General features: G+C 41.8%; 1 protein-coding gene across 2 annotated transcripts in view; it reads left to right on the forward strand.

The window, feature by feature from the left end:
- The window catches only part of tmem178bb (transmembrane protein 178Bb), an 83,453-nt gene that overhangs the window by 43,733 nt on the left and 18,336 nt on the right, over window positions 1-21,384 (forward strand). For both annotated transcript variants that reach the window (XM_082510395.1, XM_082510394.1), the window contains exon 3: window positions 2,062-2,175. In XM_082510395.1, coding sequence (XP_082366521.1) covers window positions 2,062-2,175 — 114 coding nt within the window. The remainder of the gene's footprint in view (window positions 1-2,061; window positions 2,176-21,384) is intronic.

The raw sequence follows: 21,384 nt of genomic DNA on the forward strand, positions 1-21,384 counted from the left end.
AATTCCACCACCAGGCCGGCGTCTTCCTGTGTGGAGTTTGCATGTTCTCCCTGTGTTTGCGTGGGATTTCGCCACAAGTGTGAATGTGAGTGCAAATGTCTGTGTCCACGTGTTAGACCCGCGACAGGCGGGCAACCTGTCCAGGGTGTACCCCGCCTTTCGCCTCTGGGATAAGCTCCAGCGCCCCCCACGACCCTGAAAAGGATAAGTGGAAGTGAATGGATGCACAAACAAACAAAAACAGCCGCAGAGAACTGACTGCACTTCAGCAGGGAGGAGCTGTGTGACGGTGCCCCATCAGTTCTCCAGAGTAGCTCTGTAGGGGCACGTATGTGGAAGTACGACCTGTTTATGTGCTTTCCACACAAGACATGGACACATCATTGCAACAGAAGAGTCAAGCTCGATGTTTACAATGTCGGCCAAATACTTGGCTGTGATGCATTTAATGTAGCTTGAATTGTTCATTATAGAGAAAGACCCTTTAACTAACCCTCTTTACTTTCCTTGGGTACAAAGCTCAAGACATTATTTACCTGTTTACCTGTTTTCTGCTTTACAAAGGTGAAATGAAAAATTATTTTATTTAAAGTTTATTTTAATAATCTCTGGATAATATTAAATGTTTTCTGTGAGATGTAGTATTTGAGCGTTTTATTTAATCTTAGCTGTGCGCTGTGATTGGAAATACTGGTAAATATCACTGGATTACATTAATGATGAAGAAAAGTTAAAAAAATAAAAATCTAGGAGATTCTTGGCCAACCAGTGCTGGCCCTGTCCAAGCGTATTTCCTCAGCCTCTAAGTGATTAATAGTGATTAATGCTGCCAATAACTTTGCCCATTTGTAAATAGCATTGAAGCAGAAAGTGGGAACTAGAGTTAGGGGTACGACTTGGGTTTGCTTGTCTTGTCTGTTATTTGGGCCTCGGTCCACCCTGGAGTTCATGCTTTCGGTGTTATAGGCAGAGCAATAAACGTCACCTTTGTCTGTGTGTCGGCTTTTACTTGTCTGGTTTTGGGGAGCACCTGTTTGTTAACCCTTATGTTACGCTCACATAAACCACAGTGTAGCAGTGTGTGTGTGTGTGTGTGTGTGTGTGTGTGTGTGTGTGTGTGTGTGTGTGTGTTTGTTTTCAGGACTGAGGAAATGCATGTGGTGGTATGATTGTCTTGTCTGTGTAATTCAAACCTCCAAAGACTCTAATAATGTCATGTTTGTGAGCCACGTGGCCTTGCCAGAGACAAGCAGCAATGGTGTCAAAAGGAAACGGAGGAAGTTACAGCCTCATTATGAACCTACAGCATCACAGTCACAGGTGTGGGCCGGGCCACAGAGCTACAGGAGGAATGTGTGTACAGGCCACACTAAGCTAGGAAAAAGCAGATGAAACAATCGCCTTTATCAAATAGTTGTAAATGGAGTAAGCAGAAAATGCAAAGACGGAAAGATGTCTTCATCATATTCATGAAGTATTTTAACTTTTGTAACAAAAGAATTTCCAAAACTGTATTTTTCCAATTTATTGAGTAATTGGGCTCTAAATGTAACAACAGCACACACGGGAGTTTGTTATGTGCAATGCTGCAGCAGTGCATTACAGTATTATATTTAGTTATTATACATACTTGCCTTCCTGAACATGAATTTAATTTGCTATTTTCATCATAAGTAATGATATAATTTTTAGTTTTGACCAAGTATTTGACAGATTTCTAAATTATTTGTGCTTTCTTGTTTTATGATAGATGCTCCAGCCAACGCTGTACTGTTAGGAGTGCACACTGAAAGCTCTCCTGATTCATTAGTTAATAGTTTTAGAGGAACATAATTTTTCACGCAGCCATTGTGTTCCTGCTGTGGTTTGTAGAGATGTTAAAAGAGTTTCTTCACCACTGATGCAGGAAGCTGATTGTGCGTCCAGTGCAGACGCAGCCTCTCCAGCTGAATCACGTCTGAACTGAAGCTTCTGTTCAGTCTGTGTATCGTTAGAGTGAATGTTTGTGTAAATATTCTGTTTATAAAAACAAACAAACAAAAACCTTTTGTTCCTTTGCAGGTTCCATTACTCGGTGCTCCTACATCAAGTATCACTATTCCTCAGCTACGATACCCAAAAACCTCTCCTACAACATCACCAAGACAATAAGGCAGGACGAATGGCACGCCCTCCGTAAGTCTGCTGCTGTTTCTCCTTCTGTCACGTAAAATCCTTTCATTTTAAGTAGAGATGATCTGGGTTGAGTACATTTGTTTTCTGTCTCTGTGCAGTTACATGTTCATATCATATCTATGAACAGATTCAGAATTCCTCCGTCTCAATAATGACTTTACTGACTTTCCTCCCTTCAAATTACAGTTTCAGCCATTAATAATATTCAAAGGAAAAGGTGGTAAAAAGGCAGGAAACTTACACTACAATTAAACCTTAATTAAATCAATCAGTGCATTATTATTTTTCCTTTAATTCATCAACACAGGCTCCTCTCTGCTGTTCTGCTGTTGACTAAGTTTTTCTGAAATTCACTTCTGTGGGACAAAGATGGCTGTAGTTGAGTCAGAGCAGGAGGTCCACCACAGCGCGCTCACTTCTTCCGTTCATCTGTTCACCACTTTGTTTTGGAACAAGAAATTTCTTCCACTTTTGACAATAATCCAATAATTAAGGATTGAAATCTGCTCAAAGAGCGGTCATCTGATTCTGGGGGTATTTTCAGGGGGTTCTGTCTATTATTGTAGGGTCTTTTCTTTAAAATATAAAACATGCTGAGGTGATTGCTGTTGTGATTTGGAACTATATAAATAAAGTTAAAATTAACTGAAATACTAGAAACCATCCTCAGTGTCTCTGACAGCAGTGTGGTGGCTTGTAGAGTCAGAAACTAAGTCGCTGAGTTAAATGGAAAAACTCAAACCATCAGTCTGAATAGTCTTTAACTGTCAGGTGACAGAAAAGCTCTGCTCTAAAACCACACGTGTCATCTTCACAACTTTGACCTTCACATCTTTCTACAATATATTGAAGGTTGAAGCCATGGATGTATTTGTAAATACCAACTAAATTCTCTAATATTTAATACTTGTTCCTCTCCTTTTTATTGTTGTTATTATTATTATTATTATTTTATTACTACCACTGCCATTTTCTCTTATTTTCTTCTCAATATAACTGCACACTCTCTATATGCTCCTGTAAAGCTGAGGAGCCAAAGAATTTCATTATGGATAAATGTTTGTCTGTACACGACAATAAAACTTGAAACTTGAAATTTGCAATTTTCTGTTTATGTTATCTGAATAAATATTTAGTGTGCACCAGGTTCTTAGACTTGCACCATAAATGAAAGAATTTTATAAGAAATTGCAAAGTTTGCATGTAGAAACTGGAACTTCACCCACTGATTCAGTCCAGTGTGAATGTGAAAGAAAGAAGAAGAAACAGCCTCAGACGGCATCCTGATGACGGCCAGGCAGCTAAAAACACTGGACACAGGGCGGCATTAAAGACAAACAGCTTATACACTGTGCTGCAGGGCTTGCTGTATATTTGGCATTTTAAGCTAAATTATGCTTCAGCATAATATTGGTATGAATGACAACATCACACAGAAAGATAAATCAACCAAATATTAGTAACAAAAGAAAAGGAAAGAGCTGCTCTTTCTAAAGCTAGTGCTTAGACGTCACACTGAAAACTTCAGTTGTTCTGGCGAGGCCAACACTGCAGAAGGATTGTTGACAGGAAAGTTCCAGTTTAATGGTTAATCTTCTCTAAATATGTTGACACAGTTTTTGCTTTACAGTCATAACACACTGGTGTCAGGGGAAGGGATTACGTGTTCCCAGGCTCAGGATCAGGCCTTTTGAAGACTCACACAATCACTGACAGCATTGAAAGCTCTGAGGTTATATTATGTAAAGGTGTCTCGTGCCACCAACACAGCTGTGAACACCAAGGCATGGACACTACGCTCCAGGACAGAGGGCACATGGGACACCAGTCACAGAAAACATCAAACTGTTCTTGGTGTTATTTTAAATGTTTTTCTGTAATATTTAATTTGCTATGTTTAGTATATTCTCTGTTACTTTGCAGTGTATGTTTTATTTTCCTTGCAATGATAAAAATCCTGGTTCTGGAGTTGGTGTGGCCCCATGTGTCTTCCTCTGTGGTTGTTTTCATTGCTGGTTGATGCACTAAAGCTAACGTCAGTGTTACCACAGATGTTAGCTTTACAACAAGAGAGGCTAAAGTTGCAATTAATCAGCTCTGTGTGAACACATTTAGCTACAATGTAACAAACATTCATTTACATTATAGTTCTGTGTTGCACTTGGTCATATTTCCTGCAGTCAGCAGCAAATCCTCTGTTTTCCATGTCTTTGGCAGTTCATGGTTTTACATTCTGCAGACTCAACTCTATCAAGTTTTAAAAGGACATTATTGACCCCAAATCATATCAGGCTTTTTAGCTGCAGCCGAGGACAAAAGCCAACACATTGGTCTCAATAAGGGAAATAGTGGATCCAACATCTAATTAATTACTATCAATTTTATGTAGCCTGTAAGGGGTGTAATATATCCTATGAAGTATGTTAAATTGCACTTGCCTGTTTTGTAGAAATTAACACAGTCTGTGCCTGTTCCAATAAGTGGTGTCATTCTACCTCTTCATAGACATGGCCCAGGTCCCATTTTCTTTTTATGGACGCTTTGTTGTGATCGGGTAACTTTCATTGATAATAGCCTCCATGGTTTGGTACAAAGATGGGTTTCAAGAGGAGTTTCTTTTGGTATCTCGGGGAATAACCCTTTGGATTTCTCCTTGACTCTTATCTTATTTCTTGCTCTCTTATTTGTAGAAATTTGAAGAAACTTTGTCCTGGAAGTTAGAATTTTTCCTTTAGCAGTTGAAAGTCAATAAATGTGTCATTATTGTATAAGTCAGCAACAGTTCCAATATTTCTGTCCTTCCGTCCCTGCAGTATTGGGTCAGGAATATGATGAGAGAGGTCAGGGTTGCCCCATAGGGGTGTCCTTCTAAGAAAGGAGATATTTATTTTCAGAAGTGAGGGGGATTCCTGCCAGACGCAGAAGGTGTTTATTATCAAATAGTTTGTGAGCTTGGACATTTTTTTGTACCTAAAAATAGAACATCTTTTAATGGGGGTTCACCTCATGACATGTTGTTCTATTGGGACCCATCGAACCTCACTGCTCTCTGCATGTAGCCAGATCCAAACTGATCGGTACTGGGAGGCAAGATAATAGTTCCTAAAGTTTGGTAAATTAAGTCCTGCCCTTGAATATGGGGCCTGCAGAGAGGTGAGTTTGACTCTTGGATTTTTCTTTTGCCATATAAAAGAAGTTATAAGTTCATGAGGCTCTTTGGAGAAACTTTTAGGAACATTTGTAGGGAGACATTGAAATAAGTAAATGAATTTAGGCAAAGTATTAATTTTAATAGCATTTATTCTGCCTATGAGAGATAATGGAAAATCCATCCATCTCTGAATATTAAGTTTGGTTTGCTCCAACAGTTTGATATAATTTTGTTTGAATATTTGATCCTCGGATTTACCAATTTGTATACCAAAGTACGTGAAGCCATTATCACACCACTGTAATGGGTCAGTCAGAGCTCTAATACGGCTGTCTTGTATATTTAATGGCACAATCTCACTTTTGGTGTAGTTTAACTTGTATCCTGAGGCTGCACTGTATTCTTCGAGACACTTCATTAAGGAGAGAATTGATTTAAGAGGGTCCGTTATGTATATTAATAATAATAATAAGAAATTTTATTTATGAGCACCTTTCAAGTCACCCAAGGACACTTTACAATAGGATAAAACACTTAGTAAAACAATGGCAGAATAAGAACAATAAAACAAAAGCACAAGATAAAATTAACAAACTGTGGATTCACAGTGAATATGCAGATTTGAACAGATGGGATTTAAACTGGGGGAGAACCAATGTTTCTTATTTCTGGGGGCAGAGAGCTCCACAGCCTGGGAGCAGAGCAGCTGAAAGCTCTGCTTCCTATGTTGGTGAGGCGGAAGGAAGGTACAGCAAGCTGGATAGAAGAAGAACGGGCAGACCAGGTGGTGGTTAACAGGTCAGAAAGGTAAGGAGGAGCGAGGTTATGAATGGCCTTGAAGGTGAGCAGAAGGAGTTTGAATATTATTAGCCAGTGAAGTTCCTGAAGAACAGGTGATGTGCTGGTAGGAGGGGTTCTGCTGATAATGCGAGCAGCAGAGTTCTGAACCAGTTGAAGCTTATGGAGGGATTTTTGGGGGAGACCATGCAGAAGAGAATAGTAGGAGGTCATCTGCGTATAGAGAAAGTTTATGTTCACTTGTACCAAATTTGATTGCAGATATGGAGGCACTAGTACGAATGGCAGCGGCTAGTGGTTCGATCGCAATCGCGAAGAGCAAGGGGAGCTTGGACAAGCTTGTCTGCAGCCTCTGGTTAAAGAGAAAGTGCCTGAGAGCACATCATTTGTTGTGATATTGGCTCTGGGGGCATTAAAAAGTGTCCTAACATAATAGGTGAACTTCTCTCCGAAGCCCATAGCTTCCATCGCCTGAAATAGAAAGTTTGTCACATGCTTCATTAGCGTCCATGGAGATTGTTAGCAGGGGGTCTTGGTTTTTTTGAGCAGTGTTCAGTATATGGAGCAAACGTCGCACACTATCTGCTCCGTGCCTGTTTTTAATGAAGCCTGTTTGGTCAGTGTGTATTATCTTAGTCATGATGTCTTCCAATCTCAGTGCAATTACTTTAGATAATATTTTACAATCTGCATTTAAGAGGCTGAGGGGTCTGTAAGAGTCACATCTGTTTGTCCTTTCAGGATTAATGTGATTGTTGCGATTTCCAGTGACTCTGGTAATTTATTATTTTCTAAAGCTTCTTTGATCATATTCGTGAGTGGTGTCAGTAATTTATTAGAGAAAGCCTTATAATAATCGACCGAGAAGCCGTCTGGTCCAGGGGTCTTATTAATTTGTAAACACTTGAGGGCTCGAAGTACCTCCATCTCAGACATATCTGCATCAAGCAGTTCTTTGTCCTCATTATGTAATTTAGGAAGAGTTATTCCATCTATAAATCTTTTTGCAGCAGTACTGTCGGCCCCTCGCTCAGATTTATACAAATCTTCATAGAACCGTTTAAACTCTGCATCAGGAAGTTTATCATCTTCTGTTAATATTGTCTGTATAAATTTATCAGATGTTTCTTCCTTACTTTGCCAGGACAGTAGTTACTTGTTTTGTTTCCATATTCGTAGTAGTGATATCTAGTTCCTGCCATGGCTGCTTCCGCTCTGCTGGTGCATAAATGATCATATTGCATCCTTGTTTGTGTTAATGTATTGAGGTATTCTTCCTTTTTGGTGGCGTATTTTCCTGCTCCAGGTTTTTAATGTCAACCTCCAATTTGGTTATCTTCACTCTAATTTTTTATGACATAACCAAACCTCTCATAGAGGCTTTGAGAGCTTCCCAGACATTGGCACGTGAAGAGGAATTTGAATTGTCATCTAGGAATATTTCAATATTAGTGTTCATATATGAAATAAAGTCAGAGTCTCCTAGCATGTAACTTTTAAACCTCCACCTGTGGGTTGCAGGTTGTGACATGTTGGTAGCCCAGGAGAGTTTGATGGGATTATGGTCTGAAAAAGTAGCTGCTAAGCAGGAGCAATCTATCACCGTCACCATCATGTGGTACAAGAAACATCAATTCTAGAGTGTCTTATGTACTGGTGAAAAAGGAGAAGTTCCTCTGGTCTGGATGAAGGTTTCGCCACACATCAGTTAAGCCTATATCCTTCATACCTTGGTTCAGTGATGTTGCTGCCTTGGAAAGTGAAGCTGTTTTGGGTGAGGACCGATCCAAAGAAGGATTTAGGACCAAATTAAAGTCTCCACCCACAATATACTGGCCCTCAATTGTAGCCAGTTTCATAATTAAGTTGTTAAAGAATAAAGGGTCGTCGTAGTTGGGCCCATATATATTTACCAAAGTTATCTTATTTCTGTTTATTTTAGAATTTACAAGTAAGAATCTGCCATTTTTGTCCTTTTCAACTGAGTTTAGTTGAAAGTTCAGGTGTTTATTAATAAGCAGGGAGACGTCTCTTGCTTTGGAAGTATATGACGAGTAAAAAACATTGCCCACCCAGGTCTACGTAATTTTAAATGTTCAGCGTCTGTGAGGTGACTCTCCTGGATAAACGCGACATCTACACTCTGCCTCTTTAAGGATGTCAGCATTTTCTTCCTCTTAATGGGTGAATTGATCCTCTAATATTCCAAGATATACAAGTTAGATGAACCGTAATTTTTTATATGAATATCCTGGACAGGTAAGTGTCATGGTATTCAACTCTGGGGATTTCTGAACACATTCCTGCTTTCCTGAGTTTCGATGTGGTGAAGCTCTGCACATGGGTATAATAGTAAGATACAGCCTAGACCAGGGAGCTGTGTGAACAGTTGTGTGAGTGTGAGTAAAATGTTTGGTAAGAGACCAAACATAACCCCAAAATGTTAAAGTAAAAACCCCTGTAACAAAACCACATTAGGTAGGTGACAGTAGTGGAGGCCCAGGCAGCTGCTAAGGTTGAAACTTTAGCCACACTCAGTGAAATATTTACAGCTAAGCACTGAATTTTACAGTCAGACATAGAACAAAACTGTATAAGAGATAAACTGGTTGATCAAGATGTGATCACAATCACCCAGTAGGGGGTTAATGTCATGATCATAAATGCTCACAAGATCTGTACTTTTATGAATTCGTACACATTATCTTAACTGACTAATGAACGATTGTCTCTATTAGGAACCAAATACCAGATTATCATAAGTCGTATCTCAGATTAGTCTGTATACTTGAGGGTGGTGAGTTTCTATGTCACTGCTTGATGTTATAGTCTTTTCTTCCTTCATGTCGCTCCCACCCCAAAGTTAACAATGGAGGCCTTCTCATCTGAGAGTATAGGAGCCAATTGCTTGTTTGTTGAAATCGCATTAGATCACTTTAGTCTACCCACTCGGCAGATCTTTCAGAGAACGTTGTGCTTCGGCAGGAGTGGAGAAAACTTTGATGGATCCCTGGTGCCTGATGTGAAGCTGGGCTGGGTACATCAGCGCATATTCAATCTCCTTTTCTTGCAGCCTCTGTTTCATGGAACTCATCTCGTCTGCGTTGCAGGTCTGCGCTGTAATCCGGAAAGAAAAATATCTTCTTATTCTCGTATGTCATCTCTCCCCTACTTCTGGCCAGTCGGAGGACTTTCTCTTTGTCTCTGAAGTTCAGGAACTTAGCGATGAGGGCCGCGGTCTGTCCGACTTCTTCCCGACGTGGTGCGCTCTTTCAAGGGTGATGTGTGAGGTGAAGTTATCATTCCCCAGGATTTGTGGTATGACTTTCTCCAAAAATCCAACAGCGTCGCGGCCTTCTGCTTGCTCAGGGATGTTCAGTATCCTAAGGTTGGACCTCCTGCTGCGGTTCGTCAATTTTATCTTTGATTTGCGTTGTCAATTTCTCCATTTTGTCGACACCGTTGCGTGCATCTTTAATGTCGTCTTCGTTTGCGCTCACTCGCGCCTCCATCTCCTCAACCTGCTCCGGATTGAGAGAGGATTCAATTTTCGTCAGGGTTGTTTGTATGTCGGCCGTTTTTTTGTCAGTGTGGTTCGTGAGGTCCTCTTTAGTTTCCTTGATAGCATTGAGAAGTTTGCTAACTGGCTATTCCTCCTCCCCATCCGCCATATTTCTTGTTGCTACTGCGTGCAGGTGCCTGAAGTTTTATCCGTTTTCCTTCGTTTTGTGTGTCGACAATCATAACGTGCCGTCTCTGCAGATGCCTGTACAGATCCAAAGTATAATGTGATTGTTTCCTGTGCGCACTTTCCACTTTACTAACATGCTCTTGTCCTTTTGTGCAATAAAAATAAAAGTCATCTCCATATGTCTGCTACTGAAAGCTATGTCTTTAACACGCCTGCACACAAACTGAAACCTGCACAGAAGGAAAAAACATATTTTATTTCTTTCTATCTGCCTGACATGCAGAGAACTGAAGAACGTTTGTAACTCAAGTAATCACATAATTGTAGCTGTAATGTAATTTTAGTACAGCAATACTTTACTGCATTACTGAAAAATGCCCAGCACTACAGAAACCCAGCACTGCCAGCGAGTGGTGCTGAGGTTAGTAGGATAGTCCATGATGGAGTTTGTTTAAGGACTTCTTCTTCACCACAGCTTCAAAGGTGTCCAGTTAGCAGCCAATCACAGACCAGCTTCTCTGATCTGTTTATTCAGTTTGTTGATGTCACCAGCTTTGATTCTGCCTCCCCAGCAGACTGCAGCACACTCCACTTGCCACAGCTAATCTTCAACACTTTGCTTCACATGTTGAAGGATCCGAGGTTACCGAGGAGGAGCCTGCTCATGCCTTATGCAGACTGGGTCTTGCAGTGCAATCAATGTAGATGTAGAAGCACGTTGAGGTAACTGTTGCTGTGATTTGGGGGTTCACCCTGGTACCTGTACTCCTCCATCACGTCAGCATCCGGTCCCAGGATACAGACAGGCCGTGTAATTGTTGTCTTCCTTCTGAAGTTGATCATCATCTTATATACTTTCAGAAGCAGACGATTTCTCGCAGACGACTCCCTAAAATCATCCACTAGCTCCGCCTGCTCCTCCTGCTCCCCACTAATACTTTCAACCACTGCAGAATTAATAGAGCATTTCTTCATGTTGAGCCAGAGCCATGAAAGTTCGAGGTGTACAAAGTGAAGAAGAATGAAAGCAGCACTGCCTCTTGTGCAGCTGCTGTACTCCACATCTTCAACTCAGACATGCCCGGTTTTGTCAGTACTGTCAGGCACAAAGTAATCCATGGGGTGGCTGTAGCTCAGGTGGCAGAGCAGGTCAGCCACTAATCAGAAGGTCGGTGGTTCGATCCCAGGCTGCCTCCTGACTGCATGCCAAATATCCTTGGGCAAGATACTAACCCCGTGTTTGCCTACTGGTGGTGGTCAGAGGGCCCGGTGGCACCTGTGTCCGGCAGCCTCGCCTCTGTCAGTGCCCCAGGGCAGCTGTGACTACAATGTAGCTGCCATCACCTGTGTGTGAATGGGTGAATGACTGAATGTAGTGTAAAGCACTTTGGGGTCCTATGGACTAGAAAAGCGCTATACAAATGCAGGCCATTTACCATGTTTACAGACATTTCTTGTAGCTTTTCTCTTTAGCTCTATGTGCAAAACTACTGCAGCTTTGTTGCTGGGTGATTCTTAGTCACCTGGGGTCCTTGGCTTGTGGTGGGAGTGCTGGTCTTGGCTTCCCATTGCCTTTAGTCCTCTGCAGCTCTTGCCATTGGCCATCGGGGCTCCGTGTGGGTCCTCCCTTTTCCTTTGTCACTGGGACGGACGGCCTCAGGTCAGAGGTCTTGGGGAGCTGTGACAGGCGTTACCTGCTGTCCAGCAGCCGAGTTCTCTAATGAGTATTTTTAGCAGCTTTGCTTTCACCATGAGATTCTTAATACTGGCTAGTCTTGGTAGGAGTAAAGCATGTGTGTGAATTAGACAGATGGGCGTGTTTGCACCTTTCTAACATCGTCATGAACAATAAACAGCTTGAAGTTAAACAAATTCTATTTGTTGATGAGCCAATCTTTGTTCGGCCCGAGCTGACACATCTATGTGCAGCCTGTCTCTGGAAGTGAAAGACCAGCTCCTGCTCTTAACAGCTCAGTAACCCCACTTCATCTCAGGCTTTCTAGGCTTTTTGGTCAGCAGGCAAAGTTTAATAGTTTGCTGTTCATCTTCACAGATGTCAACAACCACATCCACCCACACTGCCCGAGGCCTTGTATGGATTAAGTAAGAATGACAACGTAGTCTTGACTTTCATCAAGTGTGTGAAATTGAGCCCAGGCTGGGCTGACAATTTCTCTCACTCCTATTACACAGATTTAAGGAAACAGTGGGGTGACACTGACAGCGCTTCAAAGACTCGAAGATGAACATGTTACTCATTTGTTTCTGTCAGTCAAACAAAGCTGCAGCGACTCGCAGCAGAACTCGTGCAGCTGAGAACCAAAAAGGCTTTTCTGTTGTTGCTGAGCATCAAAGCAGCAGCAGAGAGAACAGAATATCCCACTTCCAGCCTGTCAGTGCTGGGACGTGTTTTCATACTGGAGCTCAGGGATTTTGTTTCTTCAAAAAGAATAAGAAGCTGCAGAAAGCTGCCAGTGAGTGACAGTGTATCATCCGAGGCAGCAGCTAAAGGTTGTGGCTGAAGCTAATTGTTCCCCAGGCAGCCGCTCCCACTCAGTCTTATTGCACTGATATCGCAGCTGCAGTTGGTAATTATGTGGTGGAAGCCCTGCGAAAAGATGACAGGGGCTTTACACATTCAGAAGCTTTGGTTTACTGCTATTTAAAACATGCAGGTCACTGCTTTTGGACTTGTAAGCTGAGGAGGAGTAACCTGCACCCCTGCACTTCATCACCACTCCCACATAAACAAACAGAGATTGCCTCCCTCAGCATTTGGCTTATACAGGAAATTAAGTCATCCACAGGACTCTGTGACTCTGTGCTTGGATGTTGAATCTCATATATGCTTCCCAGTATTAGTGGAAACCAGTACACACCATCTGATATCAGGTTATGTTTATCTATGTAGACAGGCTGGTAGAGTTAGGTATCTGTCTCTCTGCCAGCTGTTGACCTCACTGTCCATAATATGTTGGTGTTTCTAAGCATGTAAATGAAATTCCCTTTGTTTCCTGGTCTTTTACTGTTTACGCGGTGATCGGTGAGCCTTCTCGATGAATTAAATTCACCTGCTGAAAAGTTTCCCATCTGGGTCAATGTCAGGCTTGGCTGCACTCGCTGCTTTTCCAAGTAATAATAAAATTATGTTTGAAGGTATAAGTTAGGGATAAAGGGAGGGAGCTAGCTGATATGGAGGAGAGAATGAAGGCAGACCAGGTGGAAGGTAAAAAGGCCAAGATCACATGAGGTGGAGTCAATCATGATGTAGTAATAAAGAGCTAATAGAGGTAATCTTGACCAAAAAAGAAGGTGTTAACAAGTTTGAAGATGGAAACTGAAAGGATAATGTTGATTGTTGTCACTGTGTACGTCTAGAAGGGAACGAGGAATTCTAGGGTAAGTTGGATGAAGTTGTAGAGAGTGTCTCCAGAGAGGACGCAGCAGAGATTGGTGCAGACTTCAGTGGACATAAGGGAATAGAGACAATAAGGAGGTGTAGGGTGGGGATGGTGTTGGATGGATGCAAAATGACAGATGTGAACAGGATGGAAATGACAGTGGTGAATACATATTTGAAGAAGACGAGGAGCACTCCGTCTTCTTAAAATATCCTATACAGAAAGTGGAAAGTGAAAGAGATGGGACACTACAAGGTGACGTCAGGAAAAGTGCAGCTAGGAAGCATTGGATGGTAATCTGTGAGGGCACAGGCCAATGATGCTGCAAAGAGTTCAGAGATTAGATGAGACAGACTCTGGGTGGGAGGGAAGATTACCAGGTGACTGACAGGGAGAACCACAATCTCCTCTTCCTAGAGCAGGAACAGGGGTGGTCTACAACTCAGGAGGCTGCAGGCTAATATTCCCTGTGTGCATGTTTGATCCAGGCCAGCTCCAAGGACCAAGAGGAGGGATTTGAGGAGATGGAACAGCCTCCAACTCCCGGCTTGTCCACCGTGTTTGCCCATTACTCTGGTGGTAGAAATGTGATAACAGGCTAACACTAGCTCCTAAAACTGTTAAACAAATGAAGGATTATGATCAGAGATTAGGTCAGAAGGGATCCCGAGGATATGGAAATGTGATTGAAAGGAAGGTTAACAGTTTTTAAAACTGATGGAAGTTTGAGGAGAGCCATGAAATGAGCTGCTCATGAAAACTGAATGTCAATTCACCATTACCGGAGGAAAGTCATGTGACAAACCTTTGGGTTATGAAAGACCACGACCTGCTATGAACTGGTAACAACTGCAATAGGGGACTCACTAGATGTGCTTCTGGTAAAACAGGGCAGACCACCACAGAGAGGCAGATGTGCTTCAAGTGACTTCGAACATGGCGTGTTTGTTAGTGCCTTGTTGATGCCACAGGCCAGATGAGAATTATAATCAAGTAAATGGTAAATGGACTGGTTCTTATATAGCACTTTTCTACTCTCAGCACTCAAAGCGCTTTACACAACGTGTACGCACTGGAAAGCAGCTTGGGGTCAGCATCTTGTCTGCGCCAACCAACAATCTTCCCATTAGTAGGTGACGTGCTCGACCACCGGAGATGTAGCCACCCCACAGTTTGCAGAAGAGCATACATGCACACCACATCCATCCTTTTTACTAATGAGCTAGCAGACCACACCTGAAGATTACCTGAGACCACCTGAGACCAGGAAATGAGGCTGTAATTCATACTAGCAAACTAAAACTGGACAATAGAGAGTTGAAATACACCCGGTCTTCAGAGTCTCAAGTTTTGCTGCAGTGTGGGGTTAGGAATGGGTGTGAATGAGGGAAGTTGTGTAAAGTGCTTTAAATGCTCAGAGCAGAAAAGCATGTTTTCTAAATGTTCATTATACATGATGGGTACGTGATGAAACCCCCACACGAGAAGCATTATTACAGCAATTCTGAACTCTGCAGTTTTTCCATCTATTATCACGATTAGCAGACCCAGCCTCTCTGGGCTGCTTTTTTTAAGCATTATATTGCAAAAAGTGTCTTGATGCGTGCTCAACCATCCAGGTGAGTAAATCCCAAAAGGTCGTTTTTGTTCATCTGGACGTCTTCAGTAGGAGAACACTGCGTCTAATGAACAGAATCAACCTTTTGGGATATATTGCCAGAATTACTGACTCACCCTTCCGGTGTATGATTCCTTTGTTCCAGTGAAAGGAGCTCTTAATGCTTCAACACATTTTGGGCAATTTCATGCCCCCAGTAATGGGAACAGTTTAGGGATGGACCCTTCCTCTTCCACCACGACTGTGCACCAGTGCACAAAGCAAAGCTCATGAAGATACGTCCTTGCAAAGACGTGCAAAGAGTCCTGGTCTCAATCCAGTAGAATCCTGCTGGAATGAATTAGCATTGAGTGTCTGACCTCACAATGGTGGAAGAATGGTCAAAAATTCCCATAAACACTCCTAAACCTCGTGGAAAGCCTTCCTGTTATGGCTGCACAGGGTGGGCCGACATCATATTAAACCCAGATTAGGATTGGGACACATTCCTAGTTCACATTCATGTAAATCCAGACTAGTCAAAACTTCAGGAAATACAGAAAACTGTTTAATTTAGTATTCCACATCCAATGCTCTTTTATTGTATTGTACTGACTTTACTTTGAGTCCAATTCAAAAGGAGCATATATATATTTTTTTTATTTGTCGTGATCCACACTGTTTACAGAGACAGTGAGCAACAGGACTCAAGTCAGAAGGACCCAAACACAGACTCTCAGACACAAGGTTTAAACTAAAAAAACTCAACTTTGTTTGCTGGCAGGGGAAAAACAAAACTACACTGGGAAATCTAAGGTCATGAGGAAACACAGCAATGAGGGAGGATGCGACACTGACACAGAGAAACACAGGGCTTAAATACACTGTGGGAATAACGAGGGGAATGAGACACAGAAGGAGAGCACAGCTGGGAGACATCAGACATGACGAGACGGGAAGCAAAAGTCAATACATTCACCAGGACACAGACCTTCAAAGTAAAACAGGAAACATAACACGCGGACTTGACTTTGGGATACAGCTGACAGGCAGACAGCGCAACTAAGAAACACAGAGACCACCAGGCGCAGAGAACATTAAAGAGCGGGACCCCCGACCGAGACAGTTTTATGTGATGCTATAAAACTTTGGTGTATTTGTGAAACCTCAGTTTAGAAAAATCACAGATTTGTAACAGAACGGGAAAGTACGAGACTTGTGTGTCACTACTGAGATAAAATGGGTTTGCGCCAGTGAACAGGAATCCCAATTACTGTAATCCCATTACTTTTTTCAAGTAAGGAGTAAAGTAAGGAATTGCTATTGCAAAAAAGTAATTAGATCACTGATATTTTCTCGCTGCATTACTGCGTCACTAAACCATGATTTTGCATATAATTTTTGCTTGATGCAATGTGCATAAAGTTAAAAGATTAAAACTAAGAAAAGACATTTTTAAAAAGAGACTTTTTCATGTGATTCCATTGGATGGATTATGGAGAAAAAATAGAATTGGGTTGAAATATCTGTTGCTTTATTACGTATTCAGGTTTTGTATCGTGTTTTTCAAAAGTAACTAAGTAATAAAGTAACCGATTACTTTTGAAAATAAGTAGTCAGTCTTTGTTGGAGAAGTAATTGGTAACTAAATACTATTTTCAGTAACTTGACCAACGCTGCCAGTGAACACTGGATCTTGCAAGTAGGAAGTGATCTATTATAAACAAATCTGTGCCAGTCGTCTCTAATCTTCATTTGTAATCTTTGCTCTCAGTGTTGCTTCAAACCAAACCGGCTTTCTTAGAGCTAAACGTCTTGTTACTGTATCTGGAACAAACTGTCCAATAACATCAGCCAAACTGAAGCAGCATTCAGGCTCTTTTGAACAGCTGCCAGATGCATTGAGTTGATTTCTTCTTGCAGAAAATGATCATTTTCAAACTTGCCCTTTCAGTCTACCATATGTTCAAAGCTGATGAGAGAAGGGCCGATACATGCAGTATTTATTTACGAGGTCCAAGACTCATCGAGCTGCAGGTACGAGGGCATCCCCTTACATCAGTGCTGTTGGTCTTTTCTGTCCTTTCCCCTTCTGTCAGTCTAGGATCATCATATTCTGTGCCAACAGTCATCTTGTGTTGTGACAGGGATTCAAGCTTTAAAAATATCCTGCATGCACTGTTGCTGAGTTAAATGAATTACACTTTATGATGATAACAACTGGCACAGAAATCACCATATTTAAACCTAATGAAAACGGTTTCTGACTGACAAGACAAACATTACTCACAAACACACAAACACATAAGCATGCAGTGTATCTGCAGGTTTCAGGCTTGAGCATCATCTAATATTGCTATGGACTCATGCTTTCTTGTGACCAATAGGAAAAATAATTAAGCATTATTAACGAGGCTGAAACCTCAGAGAAACGCAGCGCTGTCAGTCCTGGATGACCTCATTAAAATTTTATGTTTCAGGCACTCGCGATTATTGGTTCAGTTGTATTCAGCCACGTGACCACAACCCCTGCAGGACAAGTGATTCATCCCTGCTCATAATTACAAACCCTTAGTGTGGGGGGAAGAGCTCTAAACCATCTCAGTCCAGCAGATCAACAACTGTCTAATAAAGACAGCTCACATGGAAAGCCGATTCACTGGTGCGATTCTCACGCTCATGTTTGTCAAAGCACAAGCTCCAGTCCTCCTCCGTGTTCATACAATGTGCAAAAATACCTAGATCGAGTCAAATACTGAACTGACTGTGAATGCTTAGGAGCGTGGGTCGGCCCCAGCATGAATGAAAAACTGTTGGTGTCGTAAAGAAAATTGGCAGCTATAAGACTGGCTGATCAAACAAAAGCATCGTTTTCTGTGAGAGGGAAATGTCTGTGAAGGTTCTCAGTCATCCAGGCCATGGTAGTCTAAGGAGCTTGGAAAGAAAATCGTCTGGACTTCTTAGGTTTCTTGAAGACGTTTACCTCTCATCTGAGAAGCTTCTTCAGTTCTAAACCCAAAGGATGGAGTCCCAGGTGTTTAAACCCTAGTGGGAGTTGTCCCTTATTGATATTTTGCATTTAGTCATGTAACAGAAAAACACATCAGGATGGAAAATGTTTGAAAAATACAGCTCAGTGAAGAAATGTTTAACATCTTCCTTCGATTTTAATGACTGGGGATCTGACCATGCTTCCAAAGAAAAGGTCGAAAGGTTACCAAAACATTAAGAAACCAACAAACAAAAACACATGAATCCATCTTTTCAACAGCAGAATGAAGATGAACCTATGAAAAGGCTAATCCGACAACACGTCACTGATCAGGTATGCAGTGATAGTCTGGGTATGAAGGCAGGTAGATTTCTACTTCTGCACCCGCGTCGCCCAAATAACAGAAGAGACCAGGTCGCAGTCAAAAGGAATCATGCAGCAGAAATAAACACTGATATTCTTCTTTAAATAAGCAGATTCTGTTGTTCTCTGCGATATTTACACGATAGTCGTACCTGGTAGATAACCAATGAGCTTCACTAAAACTGTGATTTAGTGGAAAATTCCAGTTTAAAAGCAGAACAAAGTTTATTTCATCCTTACTTTGATGTGTGTCGTGTCAGTGCATTGCTGTACTTTCCTTACATTTAATGTGTTACCATAGCAGCAGAAAGATGATGAGTCCGTGCTGCATTTTCTTCCCTTACTGCTTCCTATTCGTTAATCCGGTTAGTCACATCACAGAGCTTCTGTATACACCAGCCCAGAAATCCTCGAGTCATTTATGGTGACTTAAGTGAGGAAGAAGAGGAGAGAGAGACAGAGCTTAGCTTACTATTACCAGCTGCCACAGAAGATTTCACAGTGTCGCACGATGTTCTTAGTATACTGTAATTACCTCCAAGTTAGCCACCTAAAGCGCAGCATCGTTGCTCTCTATACACAGTAAAGCATGTGGTGAACAGCACGCTGGAGGAAGCTCATCAAATACATTAAACCCTGTTACAGTTTTATTAGTGGTATACATGTGAAATCAGATTAGCACAGCGTTTCATATGAAGAACATTTAGCAACAGCCAAACACGGTGGTGGTGTTAGATCATTGATGGAACCACGTGTGGCGATGAGTTCATCTCCTGAAGCTCAAACACACAGAATCCAAAACGCATCAGCAAGTCCAGCTGTGAATGGCTCAAAACCAAAATGAAGGTTTTGAAGTTGCCCAGTGAAAGTTGTGGACGTCTTTTCAATGCCAGACTTTTTAATATTGCTTCTGTCAGCTCTGCTGTCACAGGTTTACTCATGTTTACCACTGGGTGGCTGAAGCTCAGGAGGTGGAGCAGTTTGCATGTCTGAGTATGAATGTGTGTGACTGTAGTTAGGAAGCACTCAGTTTAGAGAAAGTGTGCGATTGGGTGAAAGTGGCATGTTGTCTAGAGCACTTTGAGTAATCTGTGAGAGAGAAGCGCTAAATAAGAATCAGTCCATTCACTGTGCGAACAGATGTTGCACTATTGGCTTGATTAAGGAACACATTAGGCTGACATCTGGAGCTGAAACTGTTCTGGGCCAGCAGTGTGTCTGCAACTGACCTTGTGCTGGCCCATGTGTGGGCCACCAAAGAGCCGTCATTCTTTGCAGCATGTGGGCCATGTGTAAGCACATTGTGTGGGCCAGATCCAGGCCATACCAGTTTTGCAATGTGGGCATGTGTGAGGAAATGCAGAAGGATCAGCAGGGAGATACAGAGGTACACAGACAATCCAAAGAGGAACGGGGTGAACACACACGATATATAAACACAGAGGGAAACGAGGAAATTGCACACAGGAGGGAGACACAGCTGACACTAATCAGACGAGACAAGGCCGGGAGGAAGAAAAACCGGTTACACTGAAGCACAGGATGCCAGACTCTCCAGAGTAAAACAGGAAGCATGAACATGAGACACAACACAAGGAACACGAGGGAGGCACAGAGAACATCTAAACACTGGAAATAACCACAAAACTAACTAAATGAATGAATATTAATAATCACAAAACATAAACACGGAGTCTCCAGACTCTGGTCCCTGACATGAGCTAAAACAAACGTGAGCAGCTCGCCGGGGGATGCTTCTCACAGGCCGGTGGCAAAACGTGCGCATTGACAAAGACTGTCGAGCAAACTGCTTCACAACTTCTCTCAGTCCATCGACGATCACAGCCACGTTCATTTCCTCCTACAATCAGGAGCAAAACAGGAAACTTGTAAAAATGAACAATATATAATCCAACTGCTCTTTTAAACTCATTAAACACACTGCACTCCTTCTAAAAGGGAAAAATACTTTAACCATTTAAACATGGATTTCAAAGGTTTTCATATTTCAACACATTTTAATAACTGGCAGTTTTAACCTGGTTACAAATAAATAACTTGATTAATTGAAATGAATAAACCAAAAAAACAGGAAAATGTAAAATTATTATTTTTTAAACACATGTACTCAATAAATCAGCAGACTAACATATAATATCCATCCATACATTCTCTTATCCTTTTCAGGTTCATGGGGGGGTGGAGCCAAGAGGCGGGGTCCACCCTGGACAGGTCGTCAGTCTGTCGCAGGGCTCACACACAGACAACCATTCACACTCACATTCACACATACGGCCAATTTAGAATCAGCACTTCACCAAACCTCACTAACTGCATGTCTTTGGACGGTGGGGGGAACCCACACAAACATGTCTCCTGCTGATACCAACATTGTTGACATTCATCAACAATGTTGGTATTTGTAAAAAATTATTATATATATTAATCGTGTAAATTTCCTGCACCTGTAATAGACGTCCAGATGAGTCACGACGTCCAAAAAAAATGACCCAAAGTTCAAATGTCGAGCGTCATGTTGACATCCAAGTTGGGTGATGATTGGATGTCCAATTGTGGACCTAGTTTGGTCGTCGTATGGATGTCCAGAATAAGTCACTGGCCGACGGACCCAATATAGACATGATCTGAAACTGGGAAGTGAAACATCTTCAGAAAACATCCATTTGCCTCCTTTCAAGACTAAATCAAGAGTACATATGACTTAAGGTTAAGCAACAAATTGTATTGTGCAAATTGTTTTGGTTCATCAGGGGGAAAAATATCACACTGATTCTGTAAAAGTCTCAAAATTAACAAAAACTGCATGTATCAGATATGATATACTGCTCGTTAATGCAATCACTTTGCATGGCTTTTCTCAGTAAGGTGAATTACATATTACCAAAGCAGTATGAAACTAGTTTACTGGTTTCATACCCATTTTGCACGCTAAACGTCTCTCACGGGATACAAACATACCGGACAGAAAATGTCTGTTGTTTTCCTTTCACAGCGGAGGTGGAAGTGCTTCCTGTTGTGAGCTACATTAAACCTTATGCATGCCCTGAACGCTTATTTCCACACCTGCATCTTCCATCAGGGGTTAAACTGAATGAACAGACAATGTAAAATGTGCACACAGATCAAACAGCTCCAGAATTTGTTGTTTTGAGCTCCATTGTTTACTACCATGCAGCTGCATTTAAAGTTGCTTTA

Source organism: Aulonocara stuartgranti, assembly GCF_965226115.1.
Source record: "Aulonocara stuartgranti genome assembly, chromosome: 17".
Lineage (NCBI taxonomy): Eukaryota > Metazoa > Chordata > Actinopteri > Cichliformes > Cichlidae > Aulonocara > Aulonocara stuartgranti.